This window comes from Bactrocera latifrons, unplaced genomic scaffold (assembly GCF_001853355.1).
Source record: "Bactrocera latifrons isolate USDA-ARS-PBARC rearing strain unplaced genomic scaffold, ASM185335v1 scaffold_11, whole genome shotgun sequence".
Taxonomy (NCBI): domain Eukaryota; kingdom Metazoa; phylum Arthropoda; class Insecta; order Diptera; family Tephritidae; genus Bactrocera; species Bactrocera latifrons.
In genome coordinates, this window is record NW_017534519.1 from 407,885 (window position 1) to 429,818 (window position 21,934).

At 38.6% G+C, this 21,934-nt stretch overlaps 1 protein-coding gene across 1 annotated transcript in view; it reads left to right on the forward strand.

Annotated features, from left to right (window-relative positions):
* LOC108971960 overlaps window positions 1-21,934 on the forward strand; it is a 144,545-nt gene that overhangs the window by 61,133 nt on the left and 61,478 nt on the right. The window contains exon 2 of the mRNA XM_018938331.1: window positions 17,460-17,592. Within this exon, the coding sequence (XP_018793876.1) occupies window positions 17,460-17,592 (133 nt within the window). The remainder of the gene's footprint in view (window positions 1-17,459; window positions 17,593-21,934) is intronic.

Genomic DNA, 21,934 nt, shown 5'->3' on the forward strand with positions numbered 1-21,934 from the left:
CGCAGCGCCACTTGTTGGTGGCTGAGGAGGTTGGTTCGCGGCTGCCCCGAGAGACCGTTAACCCCTTTTGCATACTTTGTTTATCTTAAATTTGAATTTGTGTGCACGCCTGCGAGAGAAACTGCTATTAAATTTAAATAAAATCAAATGACTACCACTTGCACGTGTGGCAGAGCTTTTCAAACAAGATACACACGTCCATACACATAGATGAGGAAGAGTAATGTAAGTGAGAGTGAAAACTATTCAAAGTTTTATGTTTTATTAATCGACAGGTTTGTTTTTTATTCTAGCGTATTGAATATAAGAACACTGAAGTAAGTTGATTAAGCCCGATAGTCTACTGTTTAGGGTCTTACATTCAACCCCGCCATCCACTACAACTACAGCATCATGAAGTAAAGATCAGTTTTCCACTAAAACTGTGATTTCCATGAGAGTTTTTCAAAGCTTGAAATCGGTTAGGAACTTAATAAAAAGCAAGAAAAACACCAGTTTCGACAGCATTGATGTTGTAGTACCCTTCACTAAATCTAAAAACAAAACCGACCATTGCAAAGTTTCCGATCTATATCTCTAAATCTGAGACATAGGTGGGCTTATTCAGCCCGCTACGTTGATGATTTATACACCATATACTTTCTAGGATCTCCAAAGTTTCCTTCTACATCCTACAAACTCGCGACAAACTTAATACACTCTATTCAGAGTATAATAAATTTTAGAAACGGATACTCTCTCACAAGCTAAGGATCCTATTACTTCAGTTAGTTACTAGTACATGTATGTATTCAGAATATTCCACACTTTCGTCACCTCTCCACTGACCTTGCATTCTCCTTAGCTCTGCTGATTTCACCTGTCAAACAGTCTATGCTGGAAAGTATTTCACTGAAGAAGCCAAACTTGTATGGGAACATATCGGACTGAGGAGAATTTAGGTGACAGAAATAGAAAACAACAAAAGCAATTAAAAGCATAATGAGCTAGCAACAACAAAATGCGAAAACAAACCGAAACAAAATTGTAATTAAGCTGTAAGTAAACAGCAAATTAAGTATTAGTCCCAATGGCACTTAACCAACTCAAATATAATTACAACACATCAATGTATGCGTGCGAACATCTACAGTTACTCAAATCACACATATATGTGTGTGGGTGGTATGTAGGCGTATAGTGTATGCGGAGCGTGGCATGAAAGCGTTTATTTATAATTTTATATTGATTAAGGAAAGCAATATCAATATGCGAGAATTCACTGGCATGAGGACCAGAATCCGAATGACTTTGCTACACACTTTGCGGGATGATTTAAAGCTGATTATGTAATTGCTCACGTACAAAACTGATTATTATTTGATATTGATAACAATATGAATTTTAAATTATTTTTGAAAAAATTTCTAACTAAATTAAGCCAATATTTGTATGATGGAAAATTGTGATTGAAAACTTCCGCTTCTACTCATTTACTTTCGAGTATTCGTACAGTCGCACTAAACGATCACTCTGATTTCAAATCATTACTTGCATAAAACGAAAATAGAAGAATAAATAGTATGAATGCAACTTATTTACATTATTAACAAAATAACAAACCAGGTGAGAAATTAACATAAGAGCAATAAGTTAAATTTAGCGTGTCATAAACGAATCAATTTCCTAGAAGGGAGTGGTTAAGCGATTGTGATTTCTTTCGAGCAATTTGCAATTGAATAACTGTTGGAATATTGATAGTATAACAGTAGCTCTGAAATTTAAGTGGGTAAGTGTACACGGCTGATCCTTGAGACGTCCACTATTATATTATATAACTCAACATGAATTGATCCTCTTGCACTTTCAAATACTATTATATATGTTTGTGTTATAAAAAAGAAAAAAAAAAAACAAATATTTAAATTCTAAACATATTAAATGTTAAAAAGTATGTATCTTCTTTTTTTTTTTTTTAATTATAGTTAGTCTGGAGTAACTGAATTAAGAATTAGGAAGATAACTCCGTTGCTAACTCCCATTTAATCCTCCAAATTTTAGAGAGCTAGTTAAGTTTTCGTTGGCAACCCATTCAATTTTAAGCTAAGTATTGTGAATGAAAAACAACAACAATGACAGCTGTTTTTCAAATTTTCAATAATAAAACAAGAAGTTTTAAAAATAATATGTGACCTGGTTTACGAAAAGGGAGCTAACGTGCGAAAACTAGTTTTCTGGGAAACAGCTGTTAAAAATAAACAACTGGTTTCGTCAGTTTCTCGTTATCTCATTAATTGTCTCCTTTCCAGAGGCTTCAAGGACGTCCAGTAAGTATTGTTTTTGGGCGGAATATTATTATAGTTCATCCTGTAAGTTGCTAGTGGGGAACATTTAAAAAAGTAACACTGAAGAAGTGACGTTTACTCTAATACCGCGCAGCTGCTGTTGTCTTGTTTTCATTCGTCTTTCTTTCCGGATGTTCTGTTATCACATTTGTGTAAGTGTTTCTGTTGATTATCGTCTTCGCATTTCGCATGAAATGAAACATGAGTGTTGATGAGGAGGACAATATTTCCATGAAAAGGATGATGAAAACAATGAAGAGAGCGATTATGATGAGATCTCAGGCAGAAGATGATACCGAACAAACTTTTGTTAAGATTGACCTGTCTGTTGTTGAAGTAAAGGAGGAGGAGCTGGTAATCAAATTTCTGTCAAAAGATTGTTGTAATAATAAATGTCATAAACTGATATCACGGGAAATGATCGAGAGTACGCGGAACAATTGTTTAGAGATGTCGAAAAATGAACTTGATTTAGTGATACTAAGTCACATCGAAGCTGGAATTATGAGTAACGGAAAGCTAGAACATTTTAGGGAACTTTCAAACACGTTATGACTTTTTGGATTCTATCACGTGAAAAAGCATCTCATCTTCCATCCGAATCAACTAAAAAGTGAAAATTGATATTTTGACACCTAAGCCCCCTTTCCGTAGACCAGGTCACATATGTTGATATTTCTACGTAGTTAAAAATGGTTTTGTAAAAGTAGGTCGGCTAACAACCGCAATGTTTATCTTCCATCCATTTTCATTGAAAATATTACAAAACAATCAGCTGTTTAGGAGGGTTTCAAACCCGCTTAGTTGCCGTCTGTCACCTACAAATTTGGATCTGATTAAATGCGCAGTCAATCCGAATTAACGCTGCCGTCTGCCAAGTCTTTAAGCAAAAGGACAAAACTACTTCGACAATCGGCTAGTGGGTAGAGTTTTGTTTTATTTATTTCACCTATTACCTTGGACACGGATGTAGGCCCACAAATGCCAAATTGAAACATCATATCATCGCCAGTTCAGTTTTATATTATGTAATAAAGTTTAAAGTTGAGGTGTGTTAAATAAAGCCAAACAAATTTAAACTCTTTATACGCAGGCGACACTTCCCGCAGAGTGGAGAAATATTTCCTCTATATTAATACAATATTTAGATTCGATATGTGTTGTTTTCATTTGTTCGTATTGAATGTGTGTTTTTATTCAGATAGGTAAGTTAGAGTAAAAACTGTTAATAGCGTGGTGTGTCCGGCCAAGGAAGCGAATATCAAAAATCATTGATTTTCACGATTACAAGAGAACATTATGACATAATTATACAAGTATACAATTTCACTCATGCTGAATCAACAACGAGCTAAAAATTATTATGAACGTTAATGGAAACAGCAAGCAAGCTTAAAAAGCGCTGATATACACGCATTCTAAATGTTTGGCCGAACTTATCACGCTCAAGTTGCTCGACAAGGAAGAATAACGGAAGCATATTAAGCAAGCTGTAAAAATTTTTATTGTTTTTGTTTTAATTCAAAGTAACTGTATGAAACCGTTATATACTGGAAAATATGTTTCTTTCAAATTTAGACTCTACCACGCACAGCATTCGAACTCACCTCACGCGATGAGGCGTCGTGCGCTGAGCCATACGTAGCAACCGCTTCAGTTTTCAAATCGCCAATGGATATACTTTCATTAATGAGCAAAATTGAGTAAGCTTATAAGTTTACTGAAAAAACCACAATTATAGCTGCAATTTCCGCTCGCAACTTTCAATTTTATTTAATTGTATTCTTTATGAAACGAAGGTTCAAAAAATCTCTTTATAGGAACAACTGAAGGCGCATGAAAACTAAAATGTATGCAACTAATTGATTTCGTATGCCAGAAATCATTGTTTCTCCTTTTGGTTTTATAATATATTCAACTTATTCATTTGAGATTAAAGATATAAGATAAGATAAGAAATTCATCAACTAACTAATGATAGCATTTGAAGTCCTTCCTGAAGGTCAGAAGTCTGCTAAAAGTGACACCATATTCGAAAATGTTTTGAGGATTTTTTTGAGAATCTTTTAGAAATGAAGAATTTCCAATTGTCATTGAAGACAAGATTATTCGCTATGCGTCGAACATTTCCTAGCACCTTTGCCAAATTTTCCCAAAAGTAGTAAATGAAGACATTACACGTGCAAAAACCACTTACACACACATCTACATTTATATTCAATCAACCAAACATTCAATCATTTCTGAGTGAATTACTAGAATGAAACCAAGGATCCATCAAATACTTTCATGGAATTTATGGAAATTGCGATAAAAAAGAAGCGCCGTATTGAACATTTTCGAAGAGCAAAAGAAAATAAAAGAAATACCAAATACATAGGCGGCATCTCAATCGCTCTCGTTGGCACTGATGTTGCCTTTGTGAATGTTTCGTCGTTATGCCCGTTATTATTATGCTTTATTGCTGTCAAAGCTGTTTCCAGAAAATCGCTTGGCTGCTCCAACTTTTCTCAATGACTAAATTTAGTGTTTCTCTTTCTGTTATTTGAGCTTACCTGCCTAAGTTTGTTTGTTTCCTCGCCTTACTCAAATTTTCTGAAAATCTACTTTTTTTTAGCTTTTTTTCCATGAAATAACGGCAGCTTAGGTAACAAAATATGCAAAAGCGAATCCGAGATGGCACGAGAGTACAGTTGAAAATGTGAAACAATAAAACAAACGACAACAATGGAGGAGCTGAAGCAGCCAAGGTGATTGCGAATGCGAAAGCCAACATTGATTGCGTGATGAAATGGAATTTAGGAAACTGTGCTTTCGCAGTGGCATTTTCATGGCAGCCCGTGTGGCATTGCCTTCAGATTACGCGATTTTTTGCAGTCACAACGTCGTAAGATATGCAAATTGAATATTTATTGAATTGAATTACTTGATATTATTGCCAGAGAGTGGCGAGACTTTTCCAACATTAAAATACTGTGGCATTTCAACATCACTAAAGGTGTTGCATCCTCAATGAAAACTTTTAATTAGCAGAAGTAGTGTAGAAGAGGTCAGTAAGACTAATCTTGAGCAGGTCTATTGAACAGTGGGTCCGAAAGTCATTAAACTTAAGTAACATTTGTGTTTATTTTTAAAATTATGTACCCTTCGACCTCGTTGAGTGCAAATATTCTTCATTTTGCATTGACTTCTTTGTAACCTGTGAAATCGCCCGACTAAATATTCTACTTAAAATTAATTTTTCTCAAAACCAATTTATGAATACAAGTGACGATTTTTTATAAGGTGCCAAAAAGAATATTTCGAGGTATTCCAGGTTCGGAACTGAGAAATTTGGTCCAATCAATGAATGGCGTTCTTAGTTCTCGACTATAATCGCGTAAGCGGTGCCTACGCCAATAAAGAAGAAGTTCTTAGTTCTGAATGCGTATTTGAAGCAAGAAGTGCAAATAATGAATATGTTTGTATGTCGATGATTTAGTATTACGCGGCGTATGATCAACGTAAATTAAGTTTAGAAAATTCTTTGTAAGCATTGCATCCCTTCAAAGTCAACCTGCCACTTTTCACTGGCGTACAATGCAAACTTTGACTTCCTGCTTCTAAGTAGTGACGCCAGCGTAGCAACCACGCAACTCCTCCTCGAATTCGTTATTTTCGTATTTGATATCTCTATCAGCTGTCAAGTGGAGCTAATAAATTTGCCTTGACGCATAAAGTAACCGGAAATTACCGGCATGCAACGTTGATTTGTTCATATTGGCAGCGCACTGACATATACGCTGCCACACAAATGTCGGCAGCGATTCAAACGAACGAAACAATTGACTTTGGACGCGTTACCTGCTGATATTGATATGGCGGCACTATTAATAGCTAAAGGAATATATGTATGCAGTAAATATGTTATGCGTTTGTGTTTTCTCTCCACCTTTTATTTTTATTGCCAGTCATTACGTCTATTTTCTACCGTAAGTTCATGTTTAGCTGGTAATACAAATTAGATAAAATGAATAATGTGCTTGCATGAATACACTGGGGCGTTATAATGACGTGATAGTTCTTGATAGAAACGTAGTACTGAGAGAGGCATGTTATTCACACCATAATTTTGGTAAATGCTCAGAAAATATTTACAACATTTTTTGAGAGTGTGAGAGATTGAGTGATTTTTTTTTTACACTTCAATGCTTTTACATTGTAAATCTGTGAAAAATCTATATAAGATATATCCATTGGTTACATGAGCTAAAGCATAGTACATACTATATATATCACGACAAAGCTGACGCACTTGAAAACACACACAGGATTCCACCGCATATGATAGTACCATCTCACTAAACACCGGAGAACACTACACGCGATTACTTGCCATCAAATTGGCTAACATCTTCGACAAAATCGTCCAAAAACTGCGAACCTGTGGCCATCAGCTACAAACCGGAATAAATGAATTGAACTGCTGAACAATTTTAGAAAGGATTTTATACTGATATTTAACTTGGAATCAGTCAATCGCACGTAAATTACCGTTTAAAATAAATTTTAACCGTTTCGATTGACTTTTTGAGACTAACCAAAATGTCAGCAACAAATTTTCAGCAAATAAATTTTCAGACCCGGCTGAACGAAATATTGGTTTTATTTCACTCTTTATTAACACAAGCCAAATATTAAAATTTGACGCGTTTCGCTGTGCAGACAAATTTCCGCTCCGAGATGCATTGTAATTTTTCTTAAATTTCATTTGGAAAATACAAGTAAGTGTCCTTAAATTACTTCATGACATTTCCTTAGCTCACTGTAAACTTTAAAATATCCATTGCCGAATGCCAAATGCAGTGGCGCCGCGTCACTTTGCCGTCTGCTATTGGCATTGTCAATTTCCGATTGCTGCCATCCAAATGAACATCGAAACGACAAATTGAAGTTATCAATTGGGAGCTGCTAGTCGCCGGAAGGTATGCAAAGTTTTATGAAGAATTTGCGCTCTCCTCGCTCGCTTCGTATACGAATCGCTGAGCGAACGTTCGACACAAGTTGACAACTTGTCTCTGCGCGCTGTCAGTTAGTTTGTGTAACATTATCAGCGCATTAACTTTGTAAGTTAAACATGCGCACCCACACACATACACCACACGACGGCAAATAAAATAATGTGGCATTGAAATTATTACGATTGTAGCCTGCAGCGTGAACACAGATAACGCAACTCAAAAACGAGAAAGCAAGTATATTTGTGCTCAGTTGGAGGTATTTCAATGGTCATTTGCAGCAAGTGTCATGCAACGTGACTAAATACCAAATTTCTGGCAAAGCTCAAAGGCCAGCTGCGTCTCTCATATACCTACATACAAACATATATGCGGACTTGGCAGACATAATGCATTTTTTAATTGGATGGAAAGGTATCAAATATAACGATTGAGAAATGTTAAATAATAGAGAGTACAGTGCAAGTCTTTACTTTGGGTGTAACGGTAATGAAAGTGTCAACGGCGGCGACTAGCAGTACTCCAAGCATTACAAATGCCAGCAGCGACACACCGCAGACACGTGTTTGACCCCTGTGATAACGTGTGTATGGCATGTTGGCAAAATTGCTAGGTGGCAGCTAAAGTAGCCTTGCACGTTTTCGACGATTGCTTTATTTTTCGCCCAAAGCATCCACATTTATGTATATTTGCTCAGTCTCGGGCAGTCGTTTTGGAAGCGAAGACATCTTCAGCACTGCGACCGTAACCATGCTCGAACACCTTTACCTGCACCCCTCCTCCTCTGCAGAACTGCAGCTGTTGCTCATTTCATGCGCTTCGCACAATTACATTTGCAGAAATATGTGGCGATCTGCCGACCCTTGTCTGCCAGGCAACGACCACTGGTCAGCAGCCGCCATGAGTGAGTAAGTAAGCGATGCATGTGTATTATATATTTCAGAGCTGCTGCGAAGTCAGCAACAATAAGCACTTTGCGGTAGCCTCGAACACTTTCTACATTTCAACAATATCCACTCACTGATTGCTGTTGCGGTTGTTCGTCCTTTTGACCCTTATTTGTTCTATGTTTTAGTGCTCTTAAGCACCATACATACACGTGGAGACAAACTCTATATGTGTGTGTTGGTATGCAAAGGCAAGAGCATTATGTAATATACGCCTGTATAACTCTGGTCGTTCGCCCTATCAACTATTACTCCTTTGGCTCGCTTGATCCTTTTATTTCCATTTTAAGTTCGCTTTTGTGTCAGTCGTTATTTGGCGTTGCATGTTTGCGGCTTCGGTTCGGTCGGTTGGCGGCTGGGTCGGAGTCAAGCGAAATAATCTCTTTTGTTAAAATTTTTGTACATTGCTACTTTTCTCACTTTCCGTTCACGGATCAGCTATCGTTGACATTTGCTTTGTCAAACGGTGCCAAAGTGTAAAATTGCATTTTATTATGTGCGTGTGTGTGTTGCTTTTATGAGACTCGGGAAGCATATAATAAGGAATTTAAAAAAATTGCACAATTTCGTGCAATCATCGTGCGGCTTGTAGGTATTGCATATTCTTTTCATATCGTGGTCAAGCAGGTGGAAGAGAAGGACTAAAGTACGAAACAATGTTTTAATGATTTTTTGGAAGGAGACCATGCATTCGGCACCACTCTAAAAAAACCATAAAACAAAGTCCAAATTTTAATTATATTTCTTTTCAAAAGATTTTCTTTATGAGACAAATTGTTATGAGTTCTTATGCACCATAGGAATAACAAAATTACATAACATTTCAATAGTGCGCTCTACATTCACTGCAAGTGTAGGCTCGTTTTTATACTCAAGATAACTATCTTGATGAAACTTCATACACATATTCCTATGCAAAAAATTAAGAACGAGCCGAAAATAGGAAAATCGGACTGCTGCCACGCCCAAAAAGGGCCGTTAAGCGAAAAGAATGTAACTTGCACAAGACCTCATATATATAACTGAGAAGTCTTATATACCGGAAGGTTATTCTTCTTTACTGACGTGGATACCGTTTACGCGTCGAGTTAACAACAGATCGCCAATCGTTTCTTCTCTTTGCTATGTGGCGCCAATTGGAGATTCAAAGCAAAACCAGGTCATTTTCCATCTGATCTTTCCAACGGAGTGGAGCTTTTCCTGTTCCTCTGCTTCCACCGGCGGGTACTGCCTACAAAACTTTCAAAGCTGGAGTGTTTTCGTCCATTCAGACGACATGATCTACCCAGCATAGCCGCTGTCTTTTAATTCGCTGAACTATGTCAATGTCGTAGTATATTTCATACAGTTTGTCGTTCCATCGAATGCGTTCTTCGCCGTGGCTCATCCGCAAAGGACCCTAAATCTTTATCAGAACCTTTCTCTCCTAGGGCAGACTCATCAGATGTTGTCATCGTCCATGCCTCTGCACCATATAGAAAGACGGGAATAATGAGTGACTTATGGAGTTTGGTTTTTGTTCGTTGAGAGAGAACTTTACTTCTTTATTGCCTTCTCAGTCCGAAGTAGCATCTGTTGGCAAGAATTATATTGTGTTGGATTTGGAAGCTGACACTGTGTCATGCTGTTACTGCTGGTTATGATTGTCAAGAGTGACGTGGGAGCCAAGCCGTGATTGCGACGACTATTTGCTTGATGACAGGAGGTCGTTTTGCCCTCGTTCACTGCAAGACTATTTTGCTTTGCTTCCTTCTCGCCAGCAGCTTTGCACTCTTATAGAAGGTAGTACCTTCCCTATTTAGTTCTGCAGCTCGAATTATTTTCTCTAAGAGCACATTGAAAAAGCCGCACGAAAGAGAGTCTTGGGGAGGTAATTCCTGACCCTGACGGAGCTTTTGGTGCTGCTCAACGTCAGTTTATACAACCGTATTAGTTCTTCAGGGATAGCTCCTTTTCTTGCTGTCGAAAGTAGCTTTGAAACCGACGAAGAGGTGGTGTGTGTCGATTCACGGGTGTTTTCCAAGATTGGCGCAGGTTGAATATCTGGCCTGTTGTAAACGGGAGGTATTGACCCGGCTTTAATCTTTGCAAGTTGCAAGACTTAGCTCGCCCTTACTTGTTTCTTGCATGTTAAATTCATGTTACTCATTTAGATTCCCATTCTAAGAACTTCTTCTCAAGTACTTCGTTGGAAAACCAAGTCTGACGTTGTACCGCTCTCAAGTAGATTTGCTATAAATATATGCGCTCCACTTTTAAGTTCCCAAAATGCCTTATGCGCACGATTTATGGTTTATTCATTGTTCTCTTTTCACCGAACTTCTACCTATACTTTCTCATTGAAAAAGTTGTTGTCTCGATGTGTTGGTGGGACAAAAGTATGTTTACCAAAAGCCAAAATCATAGAATCATTAATGCTTTCCACTTAAGCATCATCAGCCAAAATTTTACAAGGAAAAAGGAAAGTGATTTTTTGTTTTGTCTTTTTTATTTGTTTACTTTTCTTGCTGTTTTTCACACATCAATATTTTGTGTAAAATTGTTCGCATTCATCTATCTATCTGGTCTATCACCTCATATATTTTGTCGTCACACTTTCGTAGACTTTTTTGCCACCAAAAATATAAGAATTTTTATTGGTACTTATGTCATATGTGTGAGAACACGCACGATATATGGACGGGTATGTTTGCTGATTGCTCTGAATGTTCATCATTTTCCTTTTGCTGGATTTTGTCCCGAACCATTTCAGTGATTTCTCTTTGGGCAATTCGTTCACTGTGCACTGAAATTTATATTCGCGTTCCTGCTACGTTCCCTGTAGCGAAGTCAGTTCTGTGAAAGCTTAAACCGTTTTAATTACCCGAAACCGAAAACCGTTCGTAAACGAGAAAATATTATAAAAATGGAGACAGGCAGAATTATATCACATCCATTTATTCGGTATCGTTGTCTTTTTTCAAGTGATCGGTATGCAGTTCCGGCAGGGCAGACGAGTGCGCTCGGGCAAACATAGACATCGCAAATTATGTTAATTTTATCGCTGGCATTGCCATTTTCGTTGCTGGCTGCTGCTGGCAAGTGAGCTTATTCCAACGGAAAGCAGATATTCACCTGGAGTAGGTGTTGCACGCCCCGTCCATATATTTGCTCCACAGCTGGCCGAGACACGAGCACTCAGCCGGCGCAGCGTTCCAGATTTTTGGCAGCCATCTCTACACACTCCACACAGATCTCTGTGTATGACACACGCCTCGGAGCATAAACACCAACACACTCGCATATGCACAAGTATGCGCACATCAATTTTCATTTGAGCTCTGGTGAGTGTATGTGTCTGCATTTAACCGCAGGTACACCCGAGATGAAAAGCGGCAGTTTTGTGCACTTTTACTGTGGGTAATAAATTAAACCGCAGGGCGTTGGAGCTCACATGCCATTCACGGCATGTCCTTGTACCGTGCAACTGCACACCCACGGCCACACGGCTACACACCTTCTTAAACTCGCATTTACTCACGAAGATCTACGACTTCGTGTTTTAGATTTCGCACGTGTAAGGCAATTGTCAAAATTGCGCCAACACGCAGTGTATTATGGTGGACTCGCATCTCGGCGATGGGGTGGTGCTATATTAAATGCGGATTTTATGGAAATTGAATTTATTAAAGATTGTCTTTGATGGTGATATAACATAAATATAATACATACAAATATACACACGTAGGTACATGGGTATACATGCGAATGAATAATTACCGCAATTTCTATCGAGTTAGCATTATTTAGTAACGACTGCCGCAAGTGAAGATAAAGCTTGCGTAATAATTTGGACGAAAGTTTTGACGTATAAGTATATATGTATATGAATCTAATAAAATAAGATTCGCCAAATACTTGAAGTTTTCAACTGATTTCTCAATTTATCATAGACAGTGAAATAAAAGACCTAAAAGTATGGCATACAAAGGCTTCCAAGTACCTACCAGCAATATTGCGATTGACTTAAAACACTATAGACTGCACAATAATTATATAATTATATAGGGTCGAAAAAGTCTTTTCGTATTTCTAATCAAACTTCAACTCATTATTTTTATATTTATAATGGACTTTAATGAACCAAATATGTAACATTTTGCTCGACTACTTTTTCCCATTTTTCCGATAGAGACGTCATTTCATTGGCGTAGAACTTTCCTGGTTTCTCGGCGAAAACCTCGACAAGTAATTTGGACAGACTTCTCTTGACGTCACTCCATTAAAGGATTTCTGCATTGACCGAAGCAAATGGTAGAAGGATGATGCAAGGTCAGGGCTAAATGATTTTTGCCGAGCCATCAAAGATTTCATCCCCGTTCAGCAGAGAATCGCAAATGTTAACTCGGTCCATTAAATTTCTCACAGACAATTCATTTGGTAACTAAAGAACGAGTTTATTTTTGTAGCCTGCCTTTTTTAAATGGTTCCAAACCGTTTTATGATGAATGTTTAGTTCCTTTGCGATGGCATGACTACTTTTGTGACAGTCCTGGTCAATCTTTTCCATAATTTCATCGACCTTTTCAACGATTGGTCGACCAGAGCGAGGTGCGTCTTTCACATCGAAATTTCCAGAACTCTAGCGAGCGAACCATATACGACTGCAATATCTGATGACAAAATACGAAAAGAATTTTTAGACTGCCCAATATATTTCCCAATTTCCATTAATTGGCGCCTGCCGCTGTTTTGTTTTTGTTTTTATCTATATGCTTGCGTTTTTTTTTGCCAAAAGTTGAATATTTATTCAAGCACTAGATGTACAACAGTGGTTTTCAATGTATTGCCCATACGAATCCATAATATTTTCTAATATTTCTGGCAATTTGTGTATTCCATCCATTTAAGCCATTTTTGAATCGACCTTTGATGTGAAGCTGTGTGTTTCGCACAAAGTTCCTATTATTTGAGTGAAAAAATTTTGCTTTTCATGCCTCAAATTAATGGCATAAAACACTAACCACAATAGCGGTAGCTTTCCAAGGCATCCTCAGAAGTTTCGAACAATGAAATATTAATCAAGTTAGGACATCTCTTAACAAATCACACGAATATTTGTTATAGACCCACCAGTACTGAAAAATATGATTACCAATAGTTTGAATTAGTCAAACTTAGAGTTTGTTGATATTTAAAATACAACATTTGTGATTATTTGAGCATTTTGAACATTTTTGAGAATTTTGTTGAGTGGTTTGAATGTCAAATCATTAAAGTATCAATAATTTGAGTGTTCCATGCAGAAATCCGATTGTGTCCAGTCTTAGTATTGAGCTTTTATCGAAAACGACACATCTTCCAAGTCGTTGATTCCCTGTAAATTTACTTTAACTGCAAATTAACCCAATTCCGCAAGTCTAACAAAAGCGCTTAGCCCAAGACTGACTCGCATCTGCATAGATGCTAAATAAGATAGCAATACGCACTTACACCGTCGTTCGAGTGAACTCGAATCCCCTCGAAATTGCACAACATCTTGACATTCCATTTACCTTAACTCGATTCGATTTGACTTCACTAAATTCAACGCGCTTGACTGCGATGCGTTTCATATGACAGCTTGAGTTGGCGGTTGAGCGTTGCAGTGAATTCCTTTATTCGTACCTTAATGATTTCTAGGAATAGTTAAAGTAAATTCCATGGTGCCGCTGTTTAAATTTCATTGGGCGACAGGCGAAATTGGTTTGGCAGAAATTGTAGCAAGATCGCAACGTATTGTTTTGCTCTATGTGCGAAGGTGGCACATTCTAGGATTGATAATTACTTCCTCCACTGCAAATGCTGGTGGCATCACCCGCCTCATTAATGTCGGCTTCAAGACGAGCACCGGCACACACAGCCACACTTACATGTGTGCTTCGTAAGCGCATACATACATACATATGTGCAGCCATATATGCGAATGCCTGTGAGTAAGCATGAATTTACATATCCCTGCACAAATAGAGATTGCAGCATCTCGGGGCGTGCAACAATAGCATATCAAGTGAAAATTTGCACACAACCCTATGTTTTAAGACGCTTGGGCTCCTTTCTCTGTTGACTGTTGTCTAACCGCATACACATACATATGTTGTGCACATACTTTATACAGAATAATATTCATATGTGTGTGCGTGTCTGGTGGTGAAGTCGCAAATCTCTTGTTGTTTGCCACATGCCACACGCCCTATCGGCTGCACTTACACACATGCGTTTTGGTTAGTTTGCTTTTCTCATTCTTTTGCGTGTGTGATGTTTGCTTTTGTTGCTTATTTTCGGCAAACGTAAGATTTCGGTTTGCGCATTTACTGCTCATTTCGAAAGGATCAAGCTCTCCACCGATACCACCAGCTCCGATTCCAATGCCACCGCCAATGTGATTTCCTCAAAGAGCCGTAACGCCATCACCGTAATCGTTTTCTGCGCTTCAACGCAATCAATTGGCAATTTAAATGCAAAAGAGAATTGAGACGACAAAAAACGATAATAATCGTCAATTCGACATTAATATCCCCACGCACGTAGTGACTGTGATTATGCGTCTGAGATGGCAAATCGAAAAAAGGACTTCAGCTTGGCGAGACGTAGGGGAGAGGTCTTCTTTATTGTCGCTTTCTTGTTCACCTTTGTTGGAAGAAATGTTCACAGATTTCTTAGATTTGTATGGCCAAAGTGAATCCCCATAATGCGGCGCCAATTAATGGAAATTGTAATTATATTGGTTTGCTTTTACTCGATTCCGTTATTGCTTTCCTTTGTTTAATTTTGTATCCGCCGACAAATATTTTGTGCAACAATATCGATCTATTTATTATATTCCGGCAACATGTTGCAAAGGTACAACAGTTTTGTTCTCCTACCTCCTTTGTGCAACAATGAATGGATTGATATGAACATATAGCAATGTGATCAAGAAGGCGGAGAGAATTTCAGATCGGCCGCTCACCCTTCGTTTTCATCGCCATAGTTGCCAACTTTCAATTTCAAAAGTGCCAAGAAAAGCGTTTTTTGACAAAAAGCACTTTTTTAAGTTTTTGCATTTCTTCATAACGATTTGTTTTTAGAGAGTGAAAAAAAGTAAGGAAGGACTCAGTTTGGGAGTAACGGAATATTCCATACTTTCGGAACTTACAAGGATTAAAGTTAATTCTGTCCGATATTTTCGGTAAGAACTGAGAACTGACGTCCACATATTCGATATTAGGGGGCTTGAATAGTTGTAGTCCGATTATGACAATTTTTAGTGTATTACCACAAAGGTAAATACATTTATTGGTGCTTAATTCAAACTAAATTTTTTTTTTTTTTGTTTTTTTTTTTTTTGTTGGAACGTAAGCGGGGAAGTTTTTAGGAAAACCGTTATATACCGAGTGAAAAGGATTATTTTCCGATCCCTTATTCACTGTCGAGGGGATAACAAAAACAATTGTGAGCAAATTTATTTGAATGGGAGTTTTGAAGATTCAAGATTTACACCCGACAAAATCTCATAAGCTGAGTAGCTGCTGGGAGGATGGAGTCATGTCTAGAAATTCACACAAGTGAGGTAAGTTTCCCGTATTACACCAATTATTCTCTGGGTAGCTAAATAACATCTGTTTGAAGGTGAGCCAAAGTGAGAGGCGAACCAATCCTAGTCAGGGTTATGCGTTGGGGAAATCAACAAAGTGGCGGAGTCGATGGATTGCCGGCCGGAGTATGCTTCTGTGAAGAATATGGTTGGACGAAAGCATGCCCGACGATTGGAATTTATGTGTGCTTTGCCCAATACACAAAAAGGGAGACCCCACAATCTGCGGCAAATACCGTGGTACAATTCTCTTAAACATCGCATATAAGGTTCTATCGAGCGTATTGTGTGAAAGATTAAAGCCCACCAACCTCACCTGATTGGACCTTATCAATGTGGCTTTAGACCTGGAAAATCAACAACCGACCAAATATTCCCCATGCGCCAAATCTTTAAAAGAGAATCGATACGTATCACCTCTTCGTCGATTTCAAAGCTGCTTTTGGCAGCACGAAATGAATCTGTCTTTATAACGCGATGACTGAATTTGGTATTCCATAAACTAACGTTGAACGACACCGAAGCTGTACGACGACTGTACGTCTGATGACAAGACATAATTCGTCCTGCCCTCGTTTACTACCAGACCCCTTGGTTTCATTGTATATTAAGTAAACATATAAAAGCACTACGTGGAGTGTGCCTAGAAAATATAGAAGTAATAAGGGAGTTCACATAAATGGCAACTTTATATAAATTTTATAAATTAATACCATATTTAGAAGAAAAAAAAGGGAAATATTTCGAGAGATAGGAAAGAGCCACGTTGCCAATTTTTTATTGAAGTGAACATCAGAAAAGACCTTAATTTCTGGGCAACATGCAAATACTGGGGGAAGGATGGATTTCCAGTTTCCAAACTGTTTTTTTTTTTCAATTTTACTTAATCTTTTTATTCAATTAGTTTTATTTAAAATTCTATTTTTCACCTTGGAACAGATGAATAGCCCTTCTATACGAAAACGAGTTGTGTTTGAGCAGGTGCACAGAAAAAAGAGAGCAGCGCAGAGCTATTAGCAAAAACTCACGTTCCTTGTGAATAAATTTGATTGCATTCTAAGATGAAATACTCGGAAGACATGCGTAGCTTTCTCGAATTTTATTGACCAATGGCGGTGCGTCTGCGCTTTTTTTGCTTGCTTTGCTTGAATGTTTGATTACCTACAAACGTCGTACTGAGGAACGTATATACTATTATATACACTACGTAGATATACTTGGACATAAGTTAAAAAAGCTAAGTAAGAATAAATGACAGATTATTAAAAAATTTATGAATTTTATGCTATTTCTTAGTTCCAGTATGCTTACATAAAGCCCGTCGATTATTGCTGGGTATGCTAGTTACAAATAACCCAAAATAAACATAACTGTTAATAAATCATATCCTTTATATAAAATGGTAAACAATTCACAAAGGCTAATCTTTAATCGGTGCACCGATAAAAAGTTAGCTTTTACCATAAAATTTAGCAAACAGTAATATTATTGGGTTCAATCTACATGAGCCTCAACCACAAATACTTGCTTAACGGTGTATCCTAATTTCATTTGTGCGCTGCTAATTTCTCACGTCTTTGTATCTCTTTATTTGCAGTATCCTTTGGCCTCGTAGAAGCCGTGCTGGGACGCACCGCAACGCTGCCATGTGACATTGAGCCGGAAGCGAAGGATGACAGAGTTTATATGGTATTGTGGTTTCGTGAGAGCGCGGGCAAACCACTTTACAGGTGAGTAGGGGAACTGAGGTGTAAAAATCGGCGATAAAAAAGAGTATACCAAGCGTATGTATATATGTGCATGTATGAAGAATGAGTGGAAAATGTAATGAAGGCAGCTAACTGTATGCAACAAGCGGCATGACGCAAAACCCGGCAGCATCCTACGGGTGAACAGAACAATTGCAGCTTTGGTCGCACAAAACGGTGGGCAAAACTGGAGTGCGGCGGGGTGCAGTGGGCAGGAATAATAGCAGCACAAGTGGCATTTAATTGGATGCGGCTGTCAGCTAGTGGCTGTCAAGCGGCAGCGGCTTGCAGCAGAGTGTGGCAAATAAAGCTGCAGGAATGGACTCAGTCACGTGTGACTTAGGGGATTATTGCGCCTACGCTCATTACATATACAACTCCATATATATATATACATATATGCCCACACAGATATAGACGCTCTCAGAGCCAAGCGCATTTTCGCTCGTCTAAACCAGGGTTCCGGGTGACGCAAGAACAACTTTCGTTTTTTCCAGTTGATGCCGCTGATTTTATTCTTTCGTCATTACTGCACACGAATGCCTCCGCACGTATGTATGTGTGGGTGCATGGTAATGCATGCAAAGTTAGCTGCCGTTTGGCAGTAATTGTACGCATTGTTTTCTAATGGAAGTGAACGCGGCGCCGCATTTTTTATTTCAGTCGTTTTTGTGTGAACGATTTGGGAATTTGCACAATTTCATTCAGTCGAGTTTAACCTACGCCGATCTATAAATGCCCAACGTATTGCTCGCACTTTTTCAGGCGCCTCTGAGGGCTTTTTGCATGCACAAGGCAAATGGAGCAGCGATGTATTTATGTATGTGTGTACATTCGTATGCATGAATATTTCAGAGCTAATCATAAATGCGTCTTTGCACACTCGCGTGTAGCTCGCTGTAAAATCCAATGAACATTGAGTGAGCACATATGCAAATCCTTTCGTGCACTCGCGACTGCGAATTATTAGATCCAATATTATATGAAGACTAATTAGCTTACCCAACATATATTCAATTTGGACCAAAAACTGGAGACTTGATTATTATAAATAATTTGATTAATGAAAACAAGTAAGGAAGGGCTAAGTTCGAGTGGAAACGAACATTTTATACTCTTGCAACTTGCAAGAAGCAAAACTTTCAAATGTAAAAGTAAGTCCGTAAAGTCAGCCGGACGTTAGAAAATCCTGATATTAGTTATATAGGGACCTTTGATTTAAACGAAATAAGGATTACGATTTGAGGGCAAGCACCTGAAATGTCCGTTCCCTTAATTTCGAAGGTGCCGCTGCCTAGCTGATTGATGTTCTCGTTAGAGTGAAGTCTGACATCACCGCTGTCCAAGAAATGCGATGGACCGTACAAGGACTGAGGCGAGTAGGTCCTTGTGACATTTATATTTTAAGAAAAGCCACCAACCTGGCTGTGTCCGGATCGAAAGACCACCAACCAGATCGATCATGTTGCGATGGACGGAGGAACCGTCTCACAGTGTTTTAAATGTGCGTAAGTGCCGAGGTCCTAACATGAGACTCGGACCACTATCTTGTGTCAGTCTTGTGTTGAGCAGCTGCAATCACAACAGACAGCCGAACGATTCTCTGAGAGCACTCGTCAATAAATCGGTGTAAGGAATTTGCGTAGCGGCATTTCCAGTTTCTTGCGTACAGTTGCAGCCGAAACCAAGGGTTTTCGGAAAATGCAAAAGAACTGCTGGTACGATGAGAAGTGCTGTGTCAAAGCGGAGAGACAGCATATTGCCTACCTCACAACTGTACAATCGACATGTGCGGGTTGGGATGGAGAGAACATTTCTCCTACCCTCTGAATGGCAGTGAAGTATAATGCCGGGAGAAGGCGAACTCGTCTCCCCAATCGATGACGATGGAACAGACTTTCCATAGCAATAAAGCATAAGGAGAAAACGTCAGCTGTGAAAAGACAATCGACACTGATCACCTCTTCGTCGATTTCAAAGCTGCCTTTAACAGCACGAAAAGGAGCTGCTTTATGCCGCGAAGGTTGAATTTGATATGCCCGCAAAACTAAGGTGTCTGTGTAAGCTGACTTTGAGCAACGCCAGAAGCTCCGTTACGATCGGGAAGGACCCGCTACCAGACGAGGTTTCAGACAAACCGATTCTCTTTCGAGTAGAGAAAATAATTCAGCTGCAGAACTAAACCGAGAAGGTACAATATTCGATAAGACTGTACAGCTGCTGCCGTATGCGGATGATATTGATAACAAGAGCTTTAACAACCACGCCGTTAGTTCTGCTTTCTCCAGAATTTCATTTAGATTTAGGTGATACGTACAACCGGTATGTAAACAAAACTATAATACTCTGTAGCAACTGGTTGTAAGAGTATAAAAATGTAGAACTTAGTTCGTAAGAAAATTTGATTTTCTGATTAAAGGTAAAAATTTCTTTAGATTCTTTTCACCACTTTACTCAAGGGAATATTTCAAGGTTTACCCATTTCTGAGAAGGCATCTCGATATATTTAAAAGAATTTATGAGAATCAACATCACGCTATATTTATGAAAAATACCTGAAGCTACAGTTGTGAAAGCGACATGAGCGACGGTTTCTAATTTCACCCGATTCAACTCGAAAGCATTAAATCATTTCAATTCATTGACTCAAATCGAATGCGCAAATACGGCGGCCCAAACTCACACAACTGGAAGCTATTTGTTACCAGCATTGCCATTATACCGAAGTTAAACGTTCCGCAAGAAAATGCTGTCAGTTAATTGTATACAAATAATTTATATACAGTTATTTATTTAACATTGACCTTCGGCGACAGCTGTGCCTGCGACTCAATTGCTCTTTGCACATTGCTCTCGGGCGCCTGTCTGCCAAAGCAAGCCTTTGACAATCCGACCACGCAGACCTCCGCCCTCGCCGTTGTGCCGCTGCCTGTGTACGCACAATTTGTGCACTGCGTATTGTTTATGGCGTATGCCAACCTGTTATTTATAGTCGCAGGGCAAAAGTTTAATATGTAGCACATTATAAGCAGACATCGATATCCTTAAGTCTTGTCATCTCCGTTTGCGAATAACATGAATTCACTTGCCTCTGGTTTTCTGCATCTTTCGTTTCATTTAACTCGAAGGATGATGCGATATGAGCGTAAGCACATATATAGACTTATATGTATGCGTATGCTGGCAGTGGTGAATGTTCTGAATATGTGTGTAGTCCAATATGCGAAGGTGCACTCAATTGGAGACAATAAATTTCAATTTTGCTCCAGAAGCAAACACATCATGCGACTGTGTACATACTCACACATACAACCACATATTGATGTGTATTAAAACTTTTTATTTAGCGGCGGATGTGTGTGTGCAATGGCGTAAGAATCAAATGGATTCGCAAATAAACAAATAACCCAACAATTGAAGGGATGCTAAGAAAGTGGCGCCCTCCGTCTCTGTGACATATCCCCCAACACAATACTCTGCCGACACTGCGAGGGCTTGAAGCGTGTTTCGCCAATCTAACCGAAATATCCGAAAGTGATACGAATTCGATTTCCTTTTGCATTATTTCGGGGGAAATAAGAAATAACATGGAAATGCGTATCCAGATGGCGGCACGTTGGCACGTTGAAGCAAGCAACCTTTGAGTAGAGCGTAGAGTTGGTGGGAATAAAAAGAAAAAGCTAAGATTCTGTGTCGCTCGCGGGCCAAACAAAGTGATGACGGCCCCAGAACAGGCGCTGCGCAGGAGAAAACAAAGTCGAGCGGGGAGCTTCACTCCATGTGTGTATGTGTGTGTAAATGTGCCGATAAGGGCGCGTTAGCGAGCAACAACCACTGTAACATTAACTGTGCAAGACACCGTCTACAAGCGGCTTAAGAACATAAAAAATATACTCAGCAAGTCACCTGTAAAATACCGTTAGACGGAATAAACAGGCGCTATAAGAAGGTTATATGGCACCAAAAGCAAATATAATCGCGTGGGCACAGCAAACACAGCTTTTACAGTAGATTATTTTGCCAGTAGAAAATATTGTTGTTCTGATCTTGGTGAGTGATATTCCCAATTTGTTATAATGCCTGCCGCTATATGGTTCGAGTTGTGTTAAATAATTTCAAAAAAATATGTTGTTCATATTCACACCCTAAACAGTCGGAATATATATATATATATATATATATGTGTATGTAGGGTGGTCCATTTCTGTGGTTCTTGATTTTTAAAGAATAAAAACAGAAACTTCAAATTTAATGGGGAATGTTAATTATCATTTGGCATCTATTTTTTGCAGATTATCTTTTCAAACGTTGTAATATGGTAACA